Genomic DNA, 27,997 nt, shown 5'->3' on the forward strand with positions numbered 1-27,997 from the left:
CTTTCGATCATGTTGATATCAAAACAGCCGAAAGAGGAATCTAGGTAGTAATAATCGAGCTCTACTTGTACGTTACTTTGACCATGGACTACTAGGAGATTTAGTCAATGATATGACTTTCGATATCTGATCAACAAGAATTGAATAAGCATCGATCAAGCTCTACAGCAATTTGTGTCACTTTTGATACACGTATTCCACTTTTAGTCTATGAAAAAGGCTATTACTTTTATCCTTGTTCATATCAACCTAGATGCCTCCAATCGTTGTATTGTCAACGAAATTCTCCAAAGGATTACTTAATGTTCATTTCCCCTCGTAGTAATCATGAATTCAAGCTATTTTCCCCTCTTGTCAAATTATTGCGATCCACGAAATGATTCCATGATTCACTAGCCCTATACGAAATCCATTCGCTTAGTTCATACAATAGGTATTGCTTCCCTGATATGCATTTAATAATTATTATCCTATTTTTTTGTAATTAATTTTGGTATTCTAAAACGAAGGCAAGTTTTAAAATTAATTTTTTGTATAACAGAACCTCTTCTCTCTAATAACATTAGCAGCCAAATGAAGACATCGATCCGTAGTATTCTACTGTATCTTTAACGGCTAATTGTATCTAGTCAATGGTACACTATATCGCAATCATTCTCTTCATATCATTATTCTTGCAACTTTGTCCGTTATATATATATACACTTTGGTAACATTGCCCGTAAATCGGTGCTATAACCGATCATTACTAGAAAAATTTGAGATATAGAAACTAGAAAATAAGTAGAAATTAATTCTTTAAATTGTATTGACTTCATTTTATTAACTTTATCATTATCATAATACAATGGTAGAACGTTCAGACTCACCATCACATACCACTTTAGTATTATTTACGATTTCTATATATCAATATCAAATAATAAAGTTGTCAATGTAAACTTATACCAGTAAAGCCACATTATTAATTAATTCTATCAAGCGGTAGTTAACTCAACGATTTGAAATTCAATTGTAAAAATTTCTTTTCGACGCTTTCAGTGATGATACACATACATTCAGTATATTGAGTATAAAAGATGAATGGCAAAATATGCCTAAAGCATCGCTTCCATGACTTATAAAATTCCATTGAGTTGTGGTAAAATTACCATCTAATCACCAAGGAATGGGTATACGTAGGAATAGGATAGTGTTGAACGACCATTTCAATAGTAAAATACGTACAAAATCATACCATTTGCAATCTATTATAAGAGTATCTCGTACCAAGTACAAAATACAGTGTTATAATAAATCAAATTTTCTACAAGGCTATATAAAAATGTACATTACGGTAGTTAATATGGACTATATCAAAGCGTGAGAGAGTTATACTATGAAAAGCTGCTGATATAGCAATGAATCATATAGTTCAAAATACTTATAGCATATAGTCTATGCCAGTAATACGGTGTGTTAGATGATATCTTTCTTTATAGCATAAGGTCATGTCAATATATATATATATATAACAACAAAATTATTAAAGCGGTGGATACAAGAAAAAAATTGTCATTTGTTGAACTATCTATTAATACGCTCATATATTAACATTCACTTTCGTATTTAGATTTCTTTATCAACAGAGCTAATTTATCTGCTAAACTTGGCATACCGGCATCTTCTAAGGCCAGTCTTAACTATAATTTTGGTAAAGAAAATGGAGACTGTGCATAAGAATTTCATGTTCATAACATGTAATCAACTATTAATGCGCTGGAGAAAATAAATTCCTGTTTACACTAATATCGGACTGCCTACCTCAGTGATATACTTTGTCGCATACGTGAATAATTCATGGACGGCATTTAGACTATTAAAATTTCTCTTAACTCTAAATCTTCGCATCATATCTTCATGAGTATGCAAGAGTTCATCCAATGAAACAGGTGGCATATATTGTATATCAGCATAAAACCTACATGTATTTATCGCATAATGATTAATATGTCATCCATATTTACTTTACAATATTTAAAGATATCGCTATCTATTCAAATAGACATTGATATGTTACGTACTTTTGTACTCTAGCTTTATAATCAGACGTTTCTCGAGCATATAATAACTTATTTGATGGTGAATCCTATTCAAATATTTTAAAGAATAATCAGTTATTATTCTTATAGTAAGTTACGTTTCATCAATATATAAATACGAAATGAAGAAAACGCTATGTTAAAACGTCTCCTTACCTTTCCTAAACGGTTATCCGTAATTGAGCAAGAATCCATGAAAGCTTGTGCAATAACCGACAAGCATGAATCAACGGTACCAGATTTATTGACATCAAAAGCATGATGTGGATTTTTAACAATGTTAATGTAAAACCGCAACGGTAAACTAGAAATACCATAAGAGTTTAGTATGATTATTTAGCTTGTAATAGATTTAAAATGCGTATTAGTTAATACAGTGTAAAGAAAGCAAGAGTTTTCTATATAGTCAGATTTAAATTTACCAATTGTTTTTCCAGGTGTGCGCAACATCATTTTCAGTAGTAAATCCTAGTTTAAAAGCTTCATAATCAAGAAAGTCGAATAAGTATTTGATGACTTTGGGGAAATGATATAGCGTTTGAGGAACGGTAAACATCTGAGAAAACAGATCGTCGACAAACGTTTGCAGAATATGCTATAAAGAATTAGATATAAAAGTTATCAATAACATTGTAAAACAGGAATAAAAATTTTAAATTTTATATGATTTCTTACCTTAGTGGATAGCAATCTTGTTAAGAAGACTTCAGAGACCAATTTATTAGCATTTGGATCTGTAGAGTTTTCATCCATTGGTTTTATCTAAAATAATGTTAACGAAGGTTATTAAACGTAATGCAACCAGAAGCTGATAAATTTACTGTTTAATAATAATTATTATGCTCACCAGGTGCCATAAATTGTAATGTGTTTCACCATTTTCATCGACTGATAATCTACCAAGGAGACTACGTGATGAAACTAAATGCACAAAGTCGAATAAAAGCTTAGGCAAATATACTATAGGCAATCTATCATAGCTACATAAGTTATTAATTGTTTTATATTTATATTTATTCTAGTGGTATAAGAATAGAGAAATCCTAAAGAAATAGTTTACCAGGATATCTTGTCGAGGAATTACTGCTGACTGATAAGCTTGAAGCAGAGGTACGTGGAATAACAACTACAGAGGCTCCATCTGGTATCTGGCGATAAATGAAATCGCGTAAGTTATATAAAATTTTAGCACGATATTAATATAGAGCAACTACTTGATCAAGGGTACCTGATAGTGTTTTAAAGTATTAATTCGCTTCCAACGGCCAGAAATATTACTGCTGTCATCTTCATTTTTCAAAATAATTCTCACCAATCCAGACGGAGTGTCACGTATCCATTCTGTTAACATTGGCATCAATTAAAATTAGTACATTCAATTTATTGATCATACTAATCTATCTAAGTTGTCATCATTTAATAATTAATTGAAAGCATGCGCTAATTTATTTTAATTAGCATACGAGTATTTCTACCTAAATCAATTTCTTCGGCTGGTGTACGTCTAGAATATGCTGCACTCTGTGTAATTAAAGAATAAAATGAAATGAGTAAGTGCTAGCACTTAATCAGGCAATACCGATACAAATATAATAAATGGTTGATGATATACTTTATAGATGGCATCTAATATTTTTTCTTTCGTTTGAGTGATGGAATCACAGTCAAGCACTTTAACCAATTCCGTCGTTCGTTCAAAGTGAGCGGAGAGCGTCAACGTCTATAAAATGTTGAAAATTTAAAAAATGATTTGTATCTAATTCCATACGAGTTTCTTAACGGAATAGACACTGTTCACATGTTATATATTACCCCTCGAACTTACTTGGTAATCAATATTTTGTCTGATTAATTTATCCTCGCTCAGGGAATGCTTTGCATCGGCTGTAATCTCATCGACTGGACCTTTATCAACTTGTTGCTTTATTGCTTGATATAAAACGTATAAAGAATCACCGATACTTCCCTGTAATAAAATTGTGTAATGACTTAATTTTCATTCTATCATAATATAGCTTATTCTGCAACAGAAGATTTGTAAAGATTTAGCGATACTAATATAAATATTTTTAATCATGTAATTTGCAGACGATTTAGCCAGAAATGTGTGACTTACGAAAAGGTAAGGGTAAAAGAAGAAAGACAACCAATTTGTTAGCAATTTCTCAGCGATACATTCAGTTCTGTTTATCAAGAAAACGAGTATATGGTAAGGTATATTTATAAGTATAGGAGAATAAAAGTAATAATTAGGCTTTACTAATGCTTACTGTTGAGATATAATGCAAGTAAACTTAAATTTGGCTCATAATATCTTTCTCTATTAGAGAATATCCGTTAATCTTTGCTAATAGTATAAATATATCATATCTGAATATGATAGCTTAGAAAGTAAAATATTTCCTGGTACGAAATATATAATATAATTTATAATTTTCTATTTAAGATCTCTTGATTTAACCATTATTCGTAACTTAGTAAGCAAAAGTAATGCTAATGTAAGCTATCTACTGTAGAAGTTACTATGCCATAAACAATATTGAATTCATACCTCCTTAAAATTAATTTTGGATGATTTTTGGCAACGGACTTGTGGATTAATTCTCGCAGTAAGTGGCACAAAATTCTAAGTGTAATAATAGATGTACATGGATATATTAGTTTCTAGTGTTGATGAAAAATATCAGCGTTTAGAAGTTTCCCTGTATTCATCTATAGCTAGTCTACGTACTCCGTGACATAACCCATCCGATGCTGTAAGGCCACCATTAATAAAGAAGCCACATTGCACCTAAGGCGAATACATGAAGTTAATATTAAAATAAACAATTCAATTTCATTTTTAGTAATAATTAATAAATTAAACTATGCCAAACAAGATAAGAGAATTTTCGTGCAACAGTTTACCTGTCTTTCATGCTAAAGTCTTGCTGATTTTCTATCGTATGAAGGTAAATTTTTAAGAACTTTTTCTTATATAGTAAATCTGCAAATAAGAGAACTGCATCATCGTCATCATATCGCCTTCCCTCTCGTTGATTCTAGTTGGTAATAATAAATTAAAATTAGTATATTAATTTCAATGAACAATCAATAGATCAAATATATAAATAAAGTGTAGTGGTAATAGGTGTCGTCTTACCAAGAAATGATGCACCGCATATTCCTCATTATCTGGAAATAGTATTTTGATTGCGTAGCCATTGAAAGGCAAATATGGGATGGAAAAATTAGATAAATCGCTTTTCAAGTATTCAGAAACATCAGTTTGTAATTCGGCGAAAGCTGCAAAAAAATTAAGTCATTTTATTTCCAACGTAGCTCAATCAGCTATAGGTATGAATTTATCTGCAATTTCTTATTCCTATATCAAAATCAATTTTAAATACCAGTTTTGCATTCTAGAGCGACTTGTGATTCCATACGATCTAAGCGCGTTTGTAAAGTTTCTTTCGTTCGACGATTTTGTGCCGATTTCCTTCGATAAAGGAAAATTAGTGGTATGATAATAACTAGTATAATTGCCACTGATGTAGTTACAGCTATAATGATAGTTGTTCTGATTTGTTGTTCAGCCGAAAAAAATTGTACTTTCCCCGGTCGAAAGATTAAATTGCCCACAGTAACGGTAACTTGTACAATTTTAGACTGAAGTTGAGTAGTTGTGCAAGTTAAATGGGTCTGATTCAGTGTAGATACTGCACATTTTTGCCCTCCAATCAAGATATTATAATCGGTTGTATTAGCAGCACGATTTAAATTCGTTCCTGTCATTGTCAAAATAAGATTACTTCCAACACTAGCTTCATCGTTAGCAAACGCATTGATACTTGGATTAGGCGTATAATATAGTTTGCTTCCTTCTTCATTATAAATATAGAGCTGTTTTAAGCTAGTAACACCATCCATAATTAATGATATGTAAGCTGTGAAAGAGTTTAGTCCGTTTGACAGCTCTGTAATATTGGGAAATGGACAGCGCATCATAGCTCCATTTGGGAAATTATTATTACATATTGATGATGCGGTTGTCTGTTGCTGTACTCCTGTCGAGATTATAATGCGAGGTGATATAACACTATCGAGATTAGTTCCATAGACGGTAAGATTTAACCCACCAGCTGGAAAAGCCCTATTAGGATACATTGCTACGAAGGTAGGATCTTCAGTGTAGGTAAATTTTTGAGCTGATGTAATTACTGCAGCATCGATCTGAACAGTTACACTACTAGTAATATCCCTTTTCATGATACTCCTCTTAGAAGATTGGGATGAACCAGTTACATTGGTTTGGCTTGTTAAACATTCTATCACCGTTGCAGTTCTACAAGAACATTAGTTATAAAATTTAAAATTTAAATTCAAGGAACTAGGCACAGTAGGATTCAAATTAATAACAGTAAATAATTATTTAATTACATTCGCAGGATATCACTATTAAATTCTGAGCTATTTATGCTTATAATCTCTTGCTGTATGATATAACTACACCTACGTACCTTTTCGTTATGTTGCAAGCTTTATCAGCGATAATCACTTTAGCTGTTAATCCAGCATTTAAATTTTGTCCTGTAATCTTGACATTGGTACCTCCTGATTCCGGCCCTTTTAAAGGATAGATACTACTGACGCTCGTTCTAACATATTGCCAATTTCTAATATATGACGCTGAAACTCCTCTGATATTCACAGTAACCTGCCCTTGTATATCCGACGAACTGGCAGAAGTATTGCAGTAAATACTGTAACTGACTACATATCCATCTCGAAGTGGTTTACAGTTTAAGCCAGCTACGGTGATGCGGGTTATATCTGAGAACTGGATACCTAAATTAGTGCCAGTAATATTGATAACGGTTCCCCCTTCGATTGGACCCCGTAGTGGCATGACCTTTAATTATAGAGCTCAAATTAGTTAAAGATGATCATGAAACTAGGTTATATATTACAAATGTAAATCTGGTGTAGCTATTTAATATACCGAGTTAATATTAGGGCCAGGGCATGATTGGGATTGGATATTTCCAGGAAAGGAACACTGCTGAACATGAGTACAGATTGAACTTTGCAGTGATTGCGACGGATATTGACACCAACCGCAATCATAACCTTTGGTTTGCTTAGCAGCTAAGCATACGCTACAATCACTCCGACCAAATCGACAATTATATAAAGTAACTAAAAATTAAAATATTCAATAATAAGGAAACATCAATACTTTAATAGTAACGTAATTAATAAATTGATGACATAGATTAAATTATTCCAGCCATTAATGTTCGATTATTTGAATAGACTATTTTGATGATTACCTGTAACATTTCCTTCATTATAGATTAATAATCTACCAAGATATCGGATTTGCAAATTTGCCTGAATACTCTCCACGGATTTACCGTAATTATACTTTTAAAATAATATGGATATCAGATTTTTAGTATTAATAGTTGCCTGAAATTAATCCATTCTCTCAAAGTTATTAAATACTATACCGGTTGAAGTGGAGCAATGCATTCTAGCGAGTTGCTGGCGATTCTTCTACCTAATAATACCAACTGGGTACCATCAACATTCAATAAACACTCATAGCCAACATTACCGGAAGGGATGGGTTGAAGATTGCGTGCATTAAGGTTAAAGTTTCTTCTTGTTCCAATGGATAATAAAACTGTAGTATTAAGTAAAGCTGGACAACCCTATTTTAAAGATACGCGCATATATGGTAAGAAATTACTCTAGCTAGCTGTAGCTCTATAATCGAATTCAGTGTTTCATCCTAATTTGCTTTTCTATTAAAACAGATTTAATTACTTTCATATTCTCCTTAACGTTATAAACTTAAGATACTAACATCGATTGAAGAAATTGACGACGTGCAACTTGTGCTTCCATCGATACATTGGTTTGTTTGTGGGCACCAATTACAGTTGTATACACTTTGCAAACATTTACCACACCTATATGGGCAAGCAGAAATGAAACTCCGTAAATTTTTAAAGATCTAAAAATTCTCTGCTGCCGTTGTTAAACTTAATCGAACTATAGTGAATAGTGTTACTTACGAAACGTAATTAACGCTGCAATTGTAGAAAGTAAACGAGGTTGTAGCAACGGTAAAGGTGCTTGATCTATCCACCACCGACAACGAAATGATGATGTTATCTATATCGGAGTTACAAAGCAATCACTGATTTGGTCCCAACCTCCTTTTGCAATTTTAATCTTGCAAGCGTTCAAGAAATAAGCCAAAAGTATTAAGATAGAACAAACCTTGAGGTCCTAATATACTTGGCAGTAAATTACTAGAAGGTGTATTGCAACGAACACCATCAACTAGTTGTGCAGCATCTGTAGTCCCGTAGCTTCCAAACCGACATTGATATTGTGTATTAGTAGGTAAATTGGCTACGTTTACCTTCAGCTAAATATACATAAAAATTCCATAAATTTTTGAATCAGTAATAAATTAAAATACATTCAGGACTCAAGATGAGCTGTAAATGGAAACTAGAAATTGATTAAATATCACTTATAAGACTTATTTACCGAAGTTACTCTTCCAACTGGCGCCGATGCAGGCACTACTAATGATAAATCTACACATCGAGCTGTTGTTCCGGACTGAGTCCAAAATGCTTCATTAGACGTAAAACAGCCAGAGCGACTTGTGCACCTAGTCATCATACAGTTTTAGCTTTAGTTACAATAAATATAGAGTAATGATATCGTCATATCAGCGATTAAGAGGATTATAATACTATCATTATTTATGCTGGATTAAGTAACTTAAAATAATTCTTGATCAATTGATCTTAAAATTTACAACTTTACTTATTAGCAATGGTACACCATCCACAGTAAGGATCTTTGGAGTTCATACAGTTATCACAATTCTTGTGAGTATTGCAGTCATGAACTGGGATTAAAACAAGCTAAAGCAGAATAGTAGTTTGATGGAGATTCGTTAAGCGCTAATATTGGAAATATGTTTATCGTGCTAATTTCTATCATAAAAGAAGCATATCTATAAAATAGGTGATAAATTCCCTAGTTAACCTTAGTTGTGGATAGTGTGTAGATGCTATTCTTGTTCTTAGTGTATTTCATGGAAATAATTGGATAATTCTGATCAATTGTTAGATCTTGATATTGAGATGCACTTGTTGCTGAGTTGACTCGTAACTAGAGCGGAAATAATTTTGATAATATTATATTAGTCGACATTAAGTAAAGTCGGTGGAAAAATCGATCGTTTATCTTTTCTATTGCATACTAGATAATGAACATATTACTATATATAAATTTTGTTCAATATAGTACCAAGTTATGGCTTACTTTAAACTATCGTTTTTAATTTATCGCGCCTAGATAATTAAATGAATTACCTTTAAGATATGGCCGCTATTGGTTCCTAGAAATACAACAGTGTTACTACGAACTGGCGTCGCAATGATGGAGGTAATAATATGCTGCTTTAATTCTAGTAAAGCCTGCCCATAAATTGATTGAGATCCACCAATGGCTGGATTGGTTTGACTACTACATTGAGGCACTTGGCTAACCTAATAATATGCGAAAATACAATCATATTAGGTATAACTGTATATCCTATTAATTTTATTTTATCTGTTTGCAAAATGTTAATTTGGCATGTTCTTTGGCATTCGTGATTTGTCATGATATTTGCATGGTGACGATCACTTCCAATATAAATGCTTGAAATAAAATCATTTCTAGATATTTCTTACCTGACATCGTGCTGTCGGATTAACAATGTATGGCAGCCCTACCAAAATCTGTGAGCCATAGCAGTTATTTATATTAGTAGAAAAAACGGAACTGACACTTTGCATGGTATAGATGCAAACAGCAGCATCGGTTGATGGAAATCGAGAGTTTGTTTCATTCGATGCCGAAAAAACACCAATAAGAATATCGCTGGATGTTGAGACTTGTAATGATGTTGCTAAACTACTACCAGGCTTCGTCAGATAAGCTGCTTGCAATAGATTGTAGATTCTAGAATTAGCCCCACGACATTCTAAAGGTGTTTCTACATAGGACTGAAATTGATTTGGTCCATTACATAGACGTATTAACTTGGATATATAATTATTGGCAATACTCGCTGTTGTTGATGTCAAAGTAACAGCTTTCTGAACAGTTGCGAAATAAGTATAACCACCATGTGAGAAACCGTTAATATACTGAACTTCATAGGACCTATCAGTGAATTTAATGTTACTTTCTGAGGGTAATAAATTAGCATAATTTAATAAATCGCTTTGGCTAGATTGATGATATAAACTTCTTGCGGCCAGTGCTGGTACAGCACTACTAAAGAAACTACGCTGAGTATATTGAACTCCAACATAAAGGACTTTTGTGGTATTAGGTACGCCAGATCCAACGAAAGCTAATGTCGATGCTGATGGTTGATTTGCTGCCACGAAATACGACGGTTGCACTGTATTAGTAATTAGAGCCAAATTATTTAATTGTCGAATACGACAACGACCTTGATTAACACTACCACAAACGATTAGTCGTTGACCGCTAGTATCTGCTATTAAAATCTTGTTATAATTGTCGCTTAAATTGCGTGAAGACGAGCATGAATCAGGCAATGGCGCACAATATGGACTATCTTGTACAGGCCCAGTTGAAGCAGATGTTAGTATCGTTAAAGTGGTTGAATTTAACAAATAGATTGCATTTTTTGCACCTATGTAAATCCGCCCAGCTGATTCATCTAAATCCATATTTTGGAAAGTAACTGAATTGACATTAGGACTGGTATATGTTGCCGTTGGCGTTTGTCCACAGGCAATGCCAATGGATGACAATAGTAAGACCCAACAGATGTTATTGAACATGTTGAATTATGAGAATAGCAAGTGAATTGAAAATATGAAATGCCTAGAGGAGGAATTCAATAACATCATTAAGTTCAAACGTAATTTTGAATTCGACATTAGAGAATTATTGTAAAGAATATTTGCGAAATTGATACGACTATTATTTGCTTCGATATTAATGAAAGATCGAAATGCATCATACAACATATCCTTCTATTGAATGTTATTTTAAATTAACAAGGTAATATTAGCGTATACGGTAGTAATCGGTCGAAGAAAGTAATTTTCTTAACTTAAAGACACTGTATGGTTTAACATTCCATTACATCAGAGATAGGAAGTTGCAGTACAGACTTTATGTGTATTAAATTAGTAGTTAATAAGTTTACTTTTTATAGCCTTCTGATAGTATAAAAGTGAAGATCTGAATTCGATAGGATAGTTGTAATCTGTTTACGAAGCAAATTTGATCTATAGATATTGTCTTTTGATGGATATTGCCTAAGGGTAATGTAGAGAGACTTGATTTGTTTCGACGGTATAAATATCTACTAAAGAAGTTCTGAGATATTCATCAAGCTAAAGGATGCAAGGCCAGTTAATAATCGTATTGAGTTCACGATATCTTTGCTTTAATTTCAAGTAATGCTTTGCTAGTTGTAGCATAGAATTAAGCAAAATACTTCCAGGATTGTCGTATGTGCGGCAATTTTACTTAGCCAATGTAAAAATGAAAGAAGAATTTTAAGGGAAAGGAATAGGCGCAGAGACGTTATAGTCCTATAATGTATCTTAAAAGTTTTCTGCATCGCAATTACAGAAAGTCTATAATCTTCATAGGATAACGTTGAGAATGAGGAAAGGGTTCCGCTGTTCTAATTCAACGCTAAACGGTTTAAAAAAGTAACATTTTATATCTAGTAATGACAGAGGATGCACCAAAATCGTGTAGGTTATCTTACATAAACTGATGAAATTTTACTACTTCAATCCAAAAATGAACCATTTGACTCGATCATTTGCATAGAGTATGTGTAGGATAGTTACTGCCCATTACATGATTTAATTGCATTTGGTAAGCAAATAAAAATAGCTAGTGTTAATACTTCACTCCTAATCGGATTAATTTCGAATACAGTTAGATAGAAAGCTCAATTTTGCAATCGATAGGCTATATCATGTTTACTTTTTCAAGCAATACGACATTAATCTACCGTTCAATTTCCTTCAATAACAATTAGCGTTTATTTTGTTTAAATATAGCAAGATGAATCTTTTTATTGGAGGTAAGAAATTGATCTATTGATTATCGACTTCATCCCACGTCTATAGTCAATATAGCGCTGGCTGGCGATCATAAGTACTATTAAGAATTACAGCTATCATATTTGTATCAGTAAGCAATTATAACTTTGATATTAACTATAATAATATCGCTTCTCGATATCCAAAATTCTATACGTTTCCACATTGAATTGCTCCCCCTTTTACTGTTTTCGATCTACTTATATCAATCTTGTAATATTCAAACGGAAATAAAAATATAAATTGAATTGATCTAGGGCCAATTGAAATAGCGTAGCTATAAAATGATTAGTTTAGCTTGTTTACACTGGGGTAAGTGGAAATTCGATCCATTTCAAGCTATTTTAACCTTTGAACTTTTTCGTACGTTTGTTATAAGTTGTGATTCGTTACTGTTTTCAAGCAGCAACATAATACAGATTTTAAGATTTAGCAGCGTTATGTTGGTTTATATCACTAGTGAAGAATTGGCTAAGGAAAGATTTCGTGGCTGGTTAAAGCTATCGTTCATCATAGTACTGTTAACATGATTAATTCGGTATTATTTCGAGCTAAATAGCCGACTGTACACGATAACATTTGGTTAAAATGTTGATTAATTTCATGTTATCGTGGGAATATTTAGAATATTCAATTCATATGTGTTGGTGTCAACATTTCTAAATACTTATGAAACGCTAATGACGCAGATATTTCCGTAAGAGATGATGCAAGCGTATTCTATAAATGCATTCATCATCAGTGAGGTAATAGAATGTAGACCTCGGCAATGTTGGAATCACCCAATTTCCAATTGATAGTAGGTTGATGACTACCGTATATTATTTTTTTCTATCCCAAGATCACATCATTCAATTAATATTTTCGTCATACTACTATTGTGTTTATCTAATAATGAAGGTGGTAAAGCTATCGAGGCAATAACATGATGACGATGGAAGGTTATAATGTTTAATGAGCAGATAAGTTTCAAAGTCTCAAATTCAATCTCATTTCTTTCTTACCAATTACAGTTTAGGTAAATTGATACGTTCAATAGCATGGGTGCAGAAAAAGAGTTTAAAATCTGATACTGAATCATTTCTCATACGATAAGTTCGATCTCACTCTTTCTAGCAAGAAAGCTTCTAAGCAGAAATTATTTCATCATCTAACATTGTATCACATCACGGTTTTCTACCTACTTCTAATTAACTATAGACAAAATTGATGCAATCATGAGCGTAGGTGAAGTAGGAAAGTTATCTTATAGGGTGAGGATTGAAAGTTTGTCAGTTTCATATTAAGTATAGATGAAATTGATATTTCGGTGCATGTGTGAGAAAAGAAGGTTTTCAACTTTTATGATGATCGCATCCATCACCTCCGATTTCTTTCATGATGGTCATGTACTCATCTGTCTCTCATTAGATATAGATCAATCGATTTACTCAATGGGGTTTAAACTTGAATTGTTTATCATCCTGTAGCATCATTATGTAACGTTAATCCGTTTGATTCTCATTTACTAGAGACAAAATTAAGGTATTCAAAAGCATTGGCCAAGAAAGGAAGTTCGAAACCTGCAATTCTTTTTATCTTCCATTATCATCATCATTTCACCGTTCTAATATGATGAAAAAGTTTGTTACCTCATTCTCTTCCAACCATTTTTTGAATTCAATCATGACAGCAATAGTACAATAGACTTTGATGAGATTATGATATAACAAGATATTTAATCGCTAAACATAGCAACCAAAGTTTGCTATAGCCCAACCTCTGCAACAGTTGAAAATTTAGTTCTATCAAGATATTTTCATCGATAACACGTGATAAAAATTGAAATTATCCCTTGAACAAATCAAAGTCGACCCTTGCAGTTAAGATGGCCATACTGGTGGTGTTTCAATAGATTGGATTTTTAAATCATAAACTACATCATAACCTATGAGTCATTTGAGCTTTGTTTGGGTGATAATCGCTTAGATAATCATTTCAATTATCTTATGTATTACATTAAAGTGATTAGCTGCTACGATAGCCATAGTCGATGGTGTTATGATACTAACTGGATGTTCTACTTGAATACAAATTATCCTAAAAAGGGAAAGATTCAATTCAATCCGTTTCCTATTCTTTCTTTTGATTTTTTGTTGATGCAATAACAAGTCACGTAATATTATGTAATTTGAGAATTTCTTTATAAAATAATAGGATTTAACTTCTTCATCCAATGGGGACAAATTAGAATGAGTAGTAGGAGTAATTTGCTTATAGCGCTATTTTTTCCTATCGTTGGAAGACAGTATAATGGAAAGAACTAGTGTAGCTTTTTTCAATAAATCAGGATTAAATTTGCAGTAAGGAATAATTTATTGTCTTGCCAAGTTAGCGATAACAGTCTAAAGCAAACTGATTTTCCGTAATTAAATGTTCAAGCAGATGATAAATGGAGAATCAACACAAATAAAATTATAAAGTAATCACTTTTAATCAATCATTCATTAAACGTTGTCCATCAATTGACCAAATTCGCATGTAATCAGCAAAGTTATGTAGTTCGTTCAGACTGACAAGTAGCTAGGGATTAGTACCCAACTGAGTAAAGTAGTAACTTACTATAGTTGTGCTATTGTAGAAGAGGAAATTATAAAGCCTTAATATAACACCATTTAGCGCATCCGAGCTTTGGCATCGTATTGATACGACAATCACGACTATTTTGTCATCAATATTTCATGAAAATTTAAATTGTTACCTGATCGACTGATTTATTGCCCTTTTAAAATTTCCTACAAAATTCAGAGAATGACGAAATAGGATCGATTTCCAACAGAAATTCTTTATACAATTCTCGATGTGTATGTATATCAATAGTCTCTACTACTTTCACGAACGTCATTGATGACAGAAAATAAGCTCAACACAATGAATATAAAACGAAGAACTTCTTAAACCAAACTGATTACTGTACTAATTAAATCGTTTTAAATCACCATTTTACAGTCAATGACGATCAATATCTGTAATGTATTCACTAATGTTTCATGAATAAAAATGAATTAGGTAACATGAAAATGAACAGTGTATTAACATGATGCTCGTAGATTATTACTTGTAAATCGAGGCGATCAATTACATGGAAAATGTGTCCATGGTGTTTCCCCAAACTCGGGGCCGGTACAGAAAAATGACTAAAAAATTTTTCTCTATGAAGTTGTAGATTGATTAATCTATCGGTAAACTGTGTTTCAATAAAATATCCGATTAGTAAAACGACTTATTTGATTTCTCTACTTGTACAGGAGATGCTTATCCTTTTGTGTTGAGATTGTAATCAACGTGTTCATAAGTGATTTTTGCCCAATTCATTATAAATTTGTCACCATGACCTAAATACGAGTGTAATTGCCTGCACAACTTCACCGTTCAGGTTTCGTCAAATTCATCCCTATCCGTAGCCTTTAAAAGCGCCCAAAAGGGCACTGGATAGAATACCAAAGACGATAACCGATGGATAAGGATAAGTAAGATCTATGGCAGTCTTTTTCCATGATACAATCTAGTTTAACATCTACGTCGATTGAGTTAGGACTACTCAAAGTTCAAAACTTTTAGAATGAAACCATTTTGCTTTCAAAACATGGACAACCGTCCAACTCTACGAATCATGACCCAACTTAAAATTCATAACGGCATGAAAAATAGATGATATTTTATCGTACCATAAGCAATCTATCAATCTGATGCTAAAGGCAAACAAGAATAGCTACTTTGTATTTAATTACAGGAATTCAGGATTGGACATTATTCACGTTGTCGGAAGAGAAGCATTATGTATACACCCGTATACGAGGATGAAAGCATGGTGCTATTAGTAAAATTGAAATAATGATTTTGATTGACCATGATTTAAGGATAGAGAAAGGAGAGTGGATAGGAAGAGTGAATCACTTGAAAGTTAGTTACCTGGATATAGGGTGTGATAATGAGATATATTTGTTGCGATAGTTGCTCATAATCTTGCTAATAGATCCATTGATAATGATGGATAATATCTAAATCTCTACCGTATCAAGCCGGCACTACTGATCGAAACGGTTTAAATTTCTGATGTTATGTTTGAATTAATTGGATCCATTTTTATTCCTGATAAAGAATGAAATGGAGACAACGACTTTCTCTGAAGATAGATTGACGTAGTAATTAGCCTGTAACCGACAAATTAACTGTAATATCTAAAGGTGTAGTGAAAAATGCGATTAAAATAGGAAAGAACTATTCTGAGATTTTAAATGAAACTCAAGCCACGCATCTCATGGCGTAGAATTTATGAATATTTTGAACAATCAAGGCGATAAAAGTCCTAACTGATAAATTTAGTCATCAAGAAAAAATTGGGACGAAATGCCGCAGTAGAGAAAGAGGGAATCAAATGGACACAACACTGTTTTGCTACTTTAAACTACATTATATCAAGTTTTGATTTCTTGTAAAAATGTTGAAAACAAGCCGTTAATTAATTGCGCATCGCTGTTATATCGAAAGAAGAGTGACTATGATATTGAGATTAATTGGATGATGGAGTCCAATTCCGTTAGGTATAGAAGGATTGATTTTTCTTACTCTATGCCACTTACCTAATTTCTTCCTTACAATGAGACACAACTCGCCAGATCGATTCTACTTTCCTACTTCCCGTGAGGCCAAGTTTGTAAAATGGTCTATACAACCATGATGAAGTATTGATTATTCTACCTTGAGCAAACTTTTTCGATTTATCAAAAGTAATTGGTTTAATGCGTCTATCCTAGCACGAATGGAGAGAAATTTTCAACGCTTCAATTTAATGTTGTGGTTAAACTATAGGTAGAAAGGATAACGAGTCATGGATTGCATTGACCTAGATACTACAGAATGGGAAAAAATTCAAGGATAAATGATTGGTTGATAGTCGATTTTAATACTTTAAATAGTTTGTTGTAGTCTATTCTTTTGGATTTAATGTATGCCAGTCTAGTTGAAGGAATAGGTAAAGAATTGTTCGTAGAATAAACAGTTGTTAATGCAGGTGATGGAGTATAGGCTGTATCGATCATGGAGCATTGCCACAGTCTACAATAGTCACTCCTTCAATTTTCTTGGGGGCAGTTACTTTGTTCTAACTCTTATTCTTGTTTATTGGTTCAATTTAATTTCTGTCCATAGCCAAATAATATGAGTGGTGCAGCCAATTTTCTCACGCCTGCTCCTTGATGCTTAGTTATTGTTTCTTCTTCAAATTAACATGATGAGTAATGGCTAAGTTTACTTTCTATTGTTTCTTCTTGGCATGTGATAATATCGTTTACTATTTAAATATCGGCCATAACAACACTTTCTTTGAGGATACACAATAGTCTTGCCTATCCTCCATTTCTACTGTGGTTGGTCGTTCAATATTTGTCCTTTTAAGATGGATAACTTGATCAACTTGCCCAACACGCTGCTTGAAGTAGATCCATTAGATAGCAGAAGGGAAAGCGATTTAAGACTGTGCAATGAACGGTAAAGATATTTTCTTTTCTATTTGGGTGTTGGGCATTGAGAGGCAAGATGTTATGCTGGCTCGAATTCATGATATAAATGGTATGCCCATCTTATTGTTATTCTAAACTAGACTAGATTAATATCTTTTCCGTTGATTGTTAATCCCATGTAGAGGAATTGCCTATAGAGTTGAATGCTACAGGGTTAGAATACTTTTGAAAGGGAAGAAATGAATATAGACAAGTAATTGATTGGATAAAAATGCTATTCAACCAGGTGTGGTGATACCAACAGTTCTATTGGAATATTTTGAAACCTTAACTACAGTATGCCAGTAGAACTGCTGAGAGAATCAATAGTAGTAGCTATAGAAGATAATTAAGTTATGCAAACTATGTTCATTCAAAATGAATAGTTTACGCACTATATTAAACGCTTAGTAGGCCATAACGAATGAATGATTCAATGGTATATAATTACTCTACAAAGTGATCGATGTGGTTGATTCATTAAGAAATTCTTAGCTTTTGCTTTGTAGGATTAAATTTCTACATGCATATTTTATATTATTAAGGTGGACATATCTATCATACGGCTATTTATGGATAATCTTGTCAATAGCTATTGAATTGGGAACAGAATGAGACTACTAATACAAGTTATGCATCTATGAGAAAACTATTTTTCTACGTTATATCCGATAGAACCCCTTTATAAAAGTAGTTAAACTCGATCTATATCACTTGGAAAAACGAACGGTTAGTTATTATGAAGTTGTCTATTGAAGTCCATTACAGACTTTAGGAATGATGCTATTAATTCTTCATGTCTACTCACAAACACTTGCGGTAAAAGAGCAAAATGAATCCACGATTTATTAATCGCTGGAATACTGCCAATTTAGCTATTAAACATGATATCATAGTCTCAATAAGAGAATAATAAAGGAAAATTAATTTATTTATGTCGCGTATTAATAACTCTACATATGGGAAAACATGCAGCACCATACTAGCATAGTATTCCGAGTGTGAATTTATGACATCATTTACTAAAGTGAAGAATCAAGTATCTTTACGAGCAGTTAAGTTTTATTAAAATTACGAAGTTAATATTATAAGGTACAGCAATATAGGATATCGTTTCAGTTATCATGCAGTTCTTGCTTTATGCAATAGAAGATAATGAAAGATTCTAGTTTACTTTTAACCAATGCATTCTCAACTTGTTTACAGACTAAATAGTGAAAGGTGATGTATACACGTTATATACTAACCGCATACTTTTACGCTCTACAAATAGATATTCTAAGAAAACTATTTACTGATTATGATATCTAATTAATATCCTTGCCCATGGTATATATGCCCTGAAGCTGTGGGCAATGAATAAATTGAAAATAACTTAATTATCCTGTCATAGGCTTAGGAATTAGCTGGAGAATAGAATGTCTAGTACCGTTATTATATCGCGAATACCAGATCCATGGCTGTTGCTATGCTTGATTGGTAATATTATTCATGTTAACGATATAGCAATTGTTTTTGCCTTTGATGCGGGTATAATTATATTATAACTGACAGACTAGTTGCCATTCCCTAGCTTTTATAATTAATCAAAAAGAATGACTTACTTACTAACTGAGGTACACTCCATAGCGCTGGTACTCCATATTTGATAGGACCTGTATACAAGGGTAAAAATTCTCAAGTGTTAATATGCTTCAAGGTAAATTGAGCAATCATGACGATTGTGCATTTCTTTCAATAAAATGAAAACGTTGAAATTGGTACTGTTATGCTGACAATAATGTTAAATATGTATGGAATGAAATTGAAATTGATCTGTAATTAGCCAGAGGAGATCAATATTCGATAACCGATTTCTATTCAATTTTAGTGTAGGACATGTTTTTGTCAATAGTAGTAACTTATGTCATGGTCAGGAATTTGGCTAATTGAATTAATTCGTTCGGAGCTAAATGGCTCCCCGTAGGCCACTTTATAGCTTTTATTCTGTTTTTTGATCGTTCTGTTAAAACAACAATATCCGGAAATACTAGCTTCATTAGAGATATACTACAGCGTAATCCAACATTGCGGACAATGAAAGCAATTTGTAATGTCTTGGTGAATTGGCTTTAGACTAATTGAACAGAAAGTCATTAATTTTGTTTAATTTTATAATGAAAAGGTCGTAAAGTGATGTTATAACCATTATGCATAAAATAAAATAAATTAACCTTATCATTAAGATGATGTATAGCAAATTGGGGATATAGTAGCAGAAGGCTAAGAATTTTTCATCCCATGGAGATTAAGATACGAATACTATCGCCGTGCTAAAATATTATGCATGTTATAACTTTTATCCTAATTCCAGAATAGATTGAATATTTTTCATCTGCCCTAATCATGCATTTAAAGTCCTTGCTATTATCCATAAATGATATGATTTTCAACTGAATTTGAAAAATTCTTTTATAATCTGCAAAAATTTAGACCTAAGGTCCATTTGGTCAATATTGAAATAGGTTAAACCCCAAACCTTCAATGCAAATATAAATCAGATTTATTTCGTTTCAGGATGAAATGAATTATGAAAATAGCCTAATTACATAATGTATGAGGTAATTTGGTGACAGTGTCACTTAAATGGATCATTTCGGAGGAATATAGGTTATACCATACTGTTTCTTTTTGTCTTTACTGTTTAGTAGCATAATCGTATACAGTAATACAGGATAATATCGTGATTGGAATACTGCTAATGCGGTTCATAAATCTAGCTGTGCATTGGTACTGCAGCTAGAATCGATGTGTTCAGTTTATTAAATACTCATTTAAGTCAATATCGTATTCAATGCTTAGTGTAATTCGTAGCGTAAAATAGAAAGACCTACATGGAAATAAGCTTTGAGAGTGCAAATACGAATTTAATTCTGAACCATTGAGTTAGAAGACCCTGTTTAGAACAATATCTTTCACATATGGCGAACATGTGCAATTGTGAAAGCGGTACTACAATATAGCATAGCGGTTTACTTCTTTAAATGCTTCATAAATGCAGCTTGTAACAATGAACTATGCTACTCGACTACGTAATATTATCCGAAGCAGCTTCTACTATTACTGAAGGACTAGAATTAATGTTAGCGATCCTCCGGAGAAGAGTTTTAAAAATAGCCTTTCAATTAATTTTACAATTTAGTCGTTCTGTTAGGCGCTATAGCGCATGAGAATACTCACAGTAATTTATGAATTGGTTTACACTTAAGAAAGACAGAACCTATTCGATCTGATGTGAATAATAAACGTTAAGAATGTGTTTGCAGCTACTTCTTTTTTAATTTAGTCACGTCTGCCTTCGCTGTAAAACGACGGTGTTTGCAAATATTAATAAGGTAAATTTTAAACTTTACAACCTTTTGCTTTCATCATGGAGTATGGTGTTCGGTATCAAGGGTTGGTAATTGGGTATTCATTGAATAGTATTCCATCTCTCACTCTAGCTTCAATTACTGTGATAACGAAAATGGTAATTTTAAGTGAGTCATTTCTGTCTTCCATAGTAGCTTAGGTCATTATGATACTAAAGATAGGTATCAATTACAGTTATTTCCATCAGCTACAATAGCTTAAGTTACTATGCTATCAGGATGCCAATATTAACTGAATCATTTCTAACTTGCATTGCCGCTTACTATCAATTGCTCTAGTGTCTACGACGGGATGATCAGCTGAGTCACTCTGTCTATCACGACGACTTGGTAACCATTGCTATCATGAGAATCAATTTTGTTATTTCTATTTTCATGATAATTTAAGATGTTATGATATCAACGTTGGCAATATCCACTGAATAATCTCCATCTCTCATGGCATCATCATGGCTTTCAAATGCAATGCTGTCAAAGGAGTCCATATCGATGGAGTTGTTTTCATCTCACATTGTAGCTTTCATTACTATGATATCATAGATGGCAAAATCAATTGAGCCATTTCTATCTTTCATTCTACGGTAGCATCATCGGATACGACGATGACCAAGATGAGAATATCCATGAAGTCATTTCCATCTGTTATTGTAGCCTCCATTGCTATCATACTCGTATCAAAGATAGTAATATCCATAGAGTCATTCTTTCCTATTGACTATTGAAATAGAGTGACAAGGCTTCGCTTCTCTAACTATTACTATATTGAACAAGAGAAATCATGCAAGATACCATGACCTTGTGACAGTACTTGGAATGTACGATGCATTCCAAAGTATTAAAACTATTCCAATAGAAATAGATGAAAATAAATATTAAAATGAAGTGGGAGATGATGATTCTAAAATTACGCAAGGTGCCACACGCTGCATTTTCTAGATGATGCGTGAAATGCTAACGTTCGAGGATAGGAGGAATGACCTATTTTCATTCATTCTATCCATAGCGCGATTTATGCCTAGTAGTGCATTCAGATTGAATTTTTAGAAAACGTGTTTTGTATTTCAGATTGGAGTGGGATCGTCCAAGGTGAACTATCTTCGCATTTCGAAGTGACGAAGAAGGAAGCTGCAAAGGACTGGTATGCAGTCAGCATCTCGTCTAGACTAGATTTCATCGAGTAAAAGACGAGTCCAGTCGTGAGTCGTTGACCAGCTCTCAAACTTTCCTGTACTTAGGATCGAGTTTCTATGGAGTGTCAAGGACGATCTCCGCGGCGATACAGTTACGGCAGTTGAGTCCAGTGCTGGCTACAGTTACTCCGTATCGGCAGAGATGTTGCCAGTATACTGTACTGTAGTGCGGCGCATTACGCCACAAGTATGGTCTAGCCACAACCAATTAACCGGGGAATCCGTCCATCCGGACGCGGTCAGCTCCTGGTCCCGTGATCTTGATTGACTGTACAGTACTTAGTACTGTATACCTTGTTACTGTGCTTCGTATGACATCTTGCGTATTCTATTCCTTGTTTGACAAAGCTGAAGCGGTACAGACCGTACAGACCGTACAGTACACTATTGTGCACTAGAGTCTTAACGTCTCTACTGTACTGTACTGTGCACGACAGCGCAGCCGCCAGTATAAAAGCAAAAGGACAAGCAAGAATGACATCCGTCCGTCTGGACAAGGTCAGCTCCTGGTCCCGTGATCTTGATTGACTGTACTTAGTACTGTAGCGTAGCGAATGAAAATGCTCTACTACAGTACTGTACTGTGCTGTACAGTACTGTACAGTACTGACTTGTGCATACTTAGCTGAAGCGGTGCAGTACACTATTAGCGTCTCTACTGTGCATGACAGCGCAGCCGCCAGTGTACAAGCAAAAGGGCAAGCAAGAATGGCCTTATCACATGATAACACGGTCGTAGACAATAGGCTCAGCAGAAAGAGTATCGTAGATACGACTTGGATGACCCCTTATCGATAGCGATAGATATAGATAGTCTTGGCCCGATACAGGAGAGAGTGTTGCAAAACAACTTGTTTATTGGTAGAAGAAATTGGAAAATGATTCTAATTGAACTGGACTTGATGTTCCATGCGTGTTAATGGACTATATCAGAGCGAGACGAATCTGATGCAATGATCGTCACGACCTTGTTGAGAAAGAAAACGGCTGATGGCAACATGAGTGTACTGTAGTAAACGGAAGATTAATCAGCAGCTTTAGCTTTTACAAATTGAATCCTAAAACCATAATTGACCTATAGCTATCAACTATCCAATAGACGTGTATTATTACCATCAAACAAGTTGAATATTTCACCATGGAACTTGCTATCGTTTGGGTAAGGGATGGAATGAAACAATCGATTTATGATCTTGAATGATTTATTTTTTATTTTTTGTTACAATGAATCACTTGGCTTTCATTTAGAGAGGAAAGATAATATTGCAATAAGTCAATATTTCATGAATGATGGCATACACTGCATAATTATGATGTATTTTCTGATGATGTAATACGTTGATAATTTACTGATAGGTTTTCCTTATCATAGCCAGTGGTGTAATAGTAGGAGGTCTTCTAATTGCGGCAATCGTATATCTAGTCGTTGTCTGCAAAAGGTTTGTAAATTCCATTGAATATGCGTGCGATATATAGCTACCAAATATCACGCTAAATATTAATGTATACATACTCGTATCATGAGAAATGACAATTCGCGCTATACGAAATGGTAGCGCCGATAGGATTATCAGATAGCGCCCAAAAAACAAGGACTGCGTTTTATTTTACGAATACATAGTGAAGATGAATCACTATCGGTAGTGTAATTCACAATAGACGTGAAACAAATCCTTCTGTAGTTTCTTGATGATATTACCAAAGAGAAGGTTTTGAATATCGGGTATCTGTACTACTACATATAGTTGATTATCACTTCCATGATAGATAAAGTGCCTTTTTTATGAAAGCGGTCGCCGTCATGTTACGTAGTCATCGAATACAAACATGCTTGTTAATTGAATGATTCCATATGGCTCGTATGATGTAATCTATCCGGCTGTGTATGATATCAACAAAGGTCCGACCTTGTGGAATCTTAGTTTAGGAATAAAGGCCGGAGACACAACAGATTCATTTGATACTTTCACTTTATCGAAACAACTGCAAAAATCAACTTGTTTAAGATATCAACACACCAATGTACTGTACAGTGTGCATCCTGCAGCTTAGATCGTTTGTTTCGTTGTAGAAACTGTAAATCATGCTTTCCTTACTATACGCAATACAGTGGAGAAAGCAATTGGATAAAGTCAATCGCTAACCTTTGCTATTTGTATCATAAATTTAGAAGAAAGGATCGTATCACTTTTATTGCATCAACCGATGAAACTGTTCGATTTGCTGATAAATTACATAATGATCAGCTTCAAGAGCAAATTAGTAAACAAGGTCATGATTAACTACTTGTAATTTTATATGCTGATTGCTTTATTAAATGTTGGCAAATTTGATTGCACCATAAATAGATGCGGCTCTGCTGAATGCCCAGTTCTATCTGCGCTCCAACACCTCATTTATATTTGTTAAGGAATTAGTCGAAATTGGTGAGTTAAAAAACTTACAGTTGTTTCTGCTAGTACAGTAGAATACTTGACGTAATTTTCCTTGACGTCCAACAACTTTTTCTTAATGCACGGAATTCTAGGCGCTGATATTGATATCTACTGGTACGAAGTACGACACAGAAAATTACAGGGTTCATGCCTTTTAAAGCTATTAAACAAACCCAAACACATAAAGTTTCCTTTTACCTCTGAAACTGCAAATTCCTTGGATGAATTATTCACTTCTTTGAACGTAATGATGCAACTTGTATAGCAATAATGATACTGCAAGGCTGTAATTGATTGCACTTGTTTTCAAAAAGCTTCGATTTATTTTACATCCATTCAGAACTGATTAGGGTATTCCACTTATTAGGCATATAAATTACATGTGCATGCTGTTTAATTAATTATAATTTACTTGATCTCGCTGTAAATTCATTTTTTATCCATTGATATTTATTCATACATTTCATTGACAGCATGATCAATATTTCAATTCAATAAGGACATTAAAGCGTCAATTAATTTAAATCTTTACTCAGCTCAAATTGATCTTCTTTGTTAGCATCCTTATATTTGGCCCACTACCAAATTTGACTTCATGGTGAAGTACAATAAAGTGATTTTAATTCAACCCTTTTCTACTCAAGGTTCCTTAAAAGACGTCATTTATCAAGTATGCATATAGATCAGTTGTTAAATTGATAGTAATTTCTAGCTTCGTACAATTCATGTAAATTAGTTGAATTATATATAGATATCTGATAGCATTTATCGTAAGCACAAAAATACGTAAAATTTATATTGATGCGGCAGTTATAGGTTAATTTTTTTAAGATAAATAACTGTATTGCGGTAGATTCATTTTCTGGTTAGTCTTTAGAATTACGTTGATATTCGGTTGTTCCGTGATATTTCAAAGCTAATTTTTTGCCAAAGATCAAGCAACAAGTAACACTTTGCTGATCCTTAACTGTTCATTACAATTTTTTGTTGCTATAGGTTGATCCACGTAGTACCTGGGGAACTAAATATTGTCGTAAAGGGAAAAAAATATCGACAAACATGATTAAACGATATGGAAGACAGATCTTAGAGGTTTGTTAGATTTTAACAAGCTTAAATCAAGACCTTTATTACTAACGAAAGATTTGATAGTTAGCATGAATACATAGCTACAACCAAAACGATTGCATTGTTATTCAACACACAAAAGTTATAATGGATTGTGATATCTTTAGGCAATATTATACTTGAAAGATAACGGATTTACTGTACATAATAATATTCACTCTGGAAATGTTATGGTAGAAAGAGGAAATTGTCGGTAAGTAATCCATTAATATGTATTAGAGAACGCTTTAGGAGGTACCCTTGTGCCGGTAGATCAGCAGCAATACCAATTAAACCTTGAATAAAGCTAAATAATTCCATTGTAGGCTGCTGGGCTACCAGGATTTCTTATTGCGTAGAAAAGCCCGTAACCACTCTCTGATTAGCCAATATGCTAAAAATAAATCGGAGATTTATGATGTATTACTTTTTGGTAAGGAAATGAGAACTGGCTTTATTTTTTAAATCCAACTTTAAGGGCAAATGAATTGGCTTATATCGATATTCATACCTATATTTTCAGGTCATATGCTATATGAAATGATATTTGGCTATGAATTACAGACAGGAATGCCTTCTGTAAAAGATCTTCAAAGATGCAAGAATGAAGAAAAATCGAATGTAAATAAATATGGATTCGATTTTGATTTAAATTTATAGACATATTCACATATTGTGAAATTCACACTTTGTTATAAATATAAGGATTATAATAATGGTTTTACATTACAAATTTATATAGATACTAGAATTCACCTTTGGCTTAAACAGTGGAAATATACCATCATTTCAGAAGGTGCTGAGATGGAATATGCGTATTTAGAATATATATAATCTTTCTTCAAATGATTTGCGTTATAACACAAGATTTATTTTTTATTTTTTTTTAAGTAATTTCTTTTATTTTAGCATAAAATGATTTGATGTAAATAAGCAATAAGTAACGTTACGACTCCTATTTCAATTTATTCAGTTGGTTACACATACATTTTTTGCTGATGTTGAACTTGAAGAATTAAAACAACGTTACGGACAGGTAAGTCATAGTATGATCCTTTCAATAACCGTGTTTATAAATGAATTAATTGGTTAACGTAAATTGTTGTCGAAGTCGTAGAACACTATATGTAGAGCGACTCGTATTTCAGTAGACATGTATATTATATTATCGAAATAGCAATGAGAATTTGTTTTCACAAATCTTTTGCACAGGTTGATATCAAAGAAGATGCACGAATGATACTAAATCTTGTTAATCGCAGGAGGAGCTCAAAAGGAAGGTAAATTCGAATTACAATTGAAATTTGTAGTCTTTTAAATAACTTGATAGGTACCCTGATGTAGGATCAATTGATCCTAGCATTGCAATATGACTAATATCTGTATCGTTCGTTACTATTTGTAAGGGCTCAACCTGCAGTACATACAACTATCAGCAATCCTGGCTTAAGCTCTCTTGTCGAAGATGACACAATATCTTCTATGACCTCAGAGTGAGTAGATATATCATTCTAAATGTTTTATGCATTAAATTACCATAGCTACAAAGGAAGTTTACGATATGACGCTTTAATCGCAGGGTTGAAACTGTTTCACAACGATCACAGCCAGAACCTGCTCCGGACCCAAGGGCAGATCTCATGGCTAGCATTGCCGCAAGAGTTAGGAGTATGGCTGCTTCACCTTCTAGCCCAACAGCGTCATCGCCTGTATCAGCGGCTACTCCATTAAATTTTTCACAACCTCAGGAAACTTCGTCAATGGTGACAACGCCAATAGCTTCCCCGCTACTTCCAACAATACCCAAATTACATAAATCGACTACACCAGTAGCTCCTCCATTGCCACCTCAAGCACCAAAAGCCCCCAAATCGACTATACCAATAGCTCCTCCGATGCCTCCTCCGGCACCTAAATTACCAAATGTTGAATATAAATCGACTCCTCGTCCAAAGTCGGCAGGAAAAGATACCATGGCTCTTCTTAAAGATATTCGCAAAGGCTCAAAGTTAAGGAAAGCCGTTACCAACGATCGAAGTGCTCCAAAAATCTAATTGTTATTACCACCGTT

General features: G+C 33.5%; 2 protein-coding genes across 2 annotated transcripts; one reads left to right on the top strand and one right to left on the bottom strand.

Annotated features, from left to right (window-relative positions):
• Positions 1-1,589: 1,589 nt before the first annotated feature.
• TRIADDRAFT_56943 (uncharacterized protein) lies at positions 1,590-10,957 on the bottom strand (the record flags this gene model as incomplete). The annotated part of the gene is made up of 29 exons (XM_002113077.1): positions 1,590-1,682; positions 1,804-1,960; positions 2,064-2,128; positions 2,238-2,385; positions 2,504-2,676; positions 2,757-2,843; positions 2,929-3,002; positions 3,142-3,229; positions 3,310-3,422; positions 3,557-3,602; positions 3,694-3,801; positions 3,907-4,047; positions 4,198-4,264; positions 4,633-4,707; positions 4,813-4,872; positions 4,989-5,122; positions 5,224-5,366; positions 5,471-6,405; positions 6,581-6,972; positions 7,063-7,259; positions 7,394-7,487; positions 7,574-7,777; positions 8,034-8,038; positions 8,352-8,502; positions 8,628-8,754; positions 8,913-9,013; positions 9,138-9,263; positions 9,467-9,643; positions 9,830-10,957. 29 exons carry the CDS (start codon positions 10,955-10,957, stop codon positions 1,590-1,592), a joined length of 5,409 nt encoding a protein of 1,802 aa, XP_002113113.1.
• Positions 10,958-19,202: 8,245 nt separating this feature from the next.
• Positions 19,203-27,980, top strand: TRIADDRAFT_56944 (uncharacterized protein; the record flags this gene model as incomplete). The annotated part of the gene is made up of 17 exons (XM_002112635.1): positions 19,203-19,314; positions 22,260-22,332; positions 22,822-22,882; positions 23,484-23,543; positions 23,741-23,823; positions 24,555-24,655; positions 24,733-24,810; positions 25,464-25,489; positions 25,816-25,911; positions 26,055-26,140; positions 26,253-26,359; positions 26,450-26,547; positions 26,669-26,722; positions 26,900-26,962; positions 27,139-27,206; positions 27,333-27,419; positions 27,506-27,980. The coding sequence occupies 17 exons, from the start codon at positions 19,203-19,205 to the stop codon at positions 27,978-27,980; spliced, it is 1,728 nt and encodes a 575-aa protein (XP_002112671.1).
• Positions 27,981-27,997: the final 17 nt, after the last annotated feature.

The sequence above is a fragment of the Trichoplax adhaerens genome, genomic scaffold (assembly GCF_000150275.1).
Source record: "Trichoplax adhaerens TRIADscaffold_5 genomic scaffold, whole genome shotgun sequence".
Taxonomy (NCBI): domain Eukaryota; kingdom Metazoa; phylum Placozoa; class Uniplacotomia; order Trichoplacea; family Trichoplacidae; genus Trichoplax; species Trichoplax adhaerens.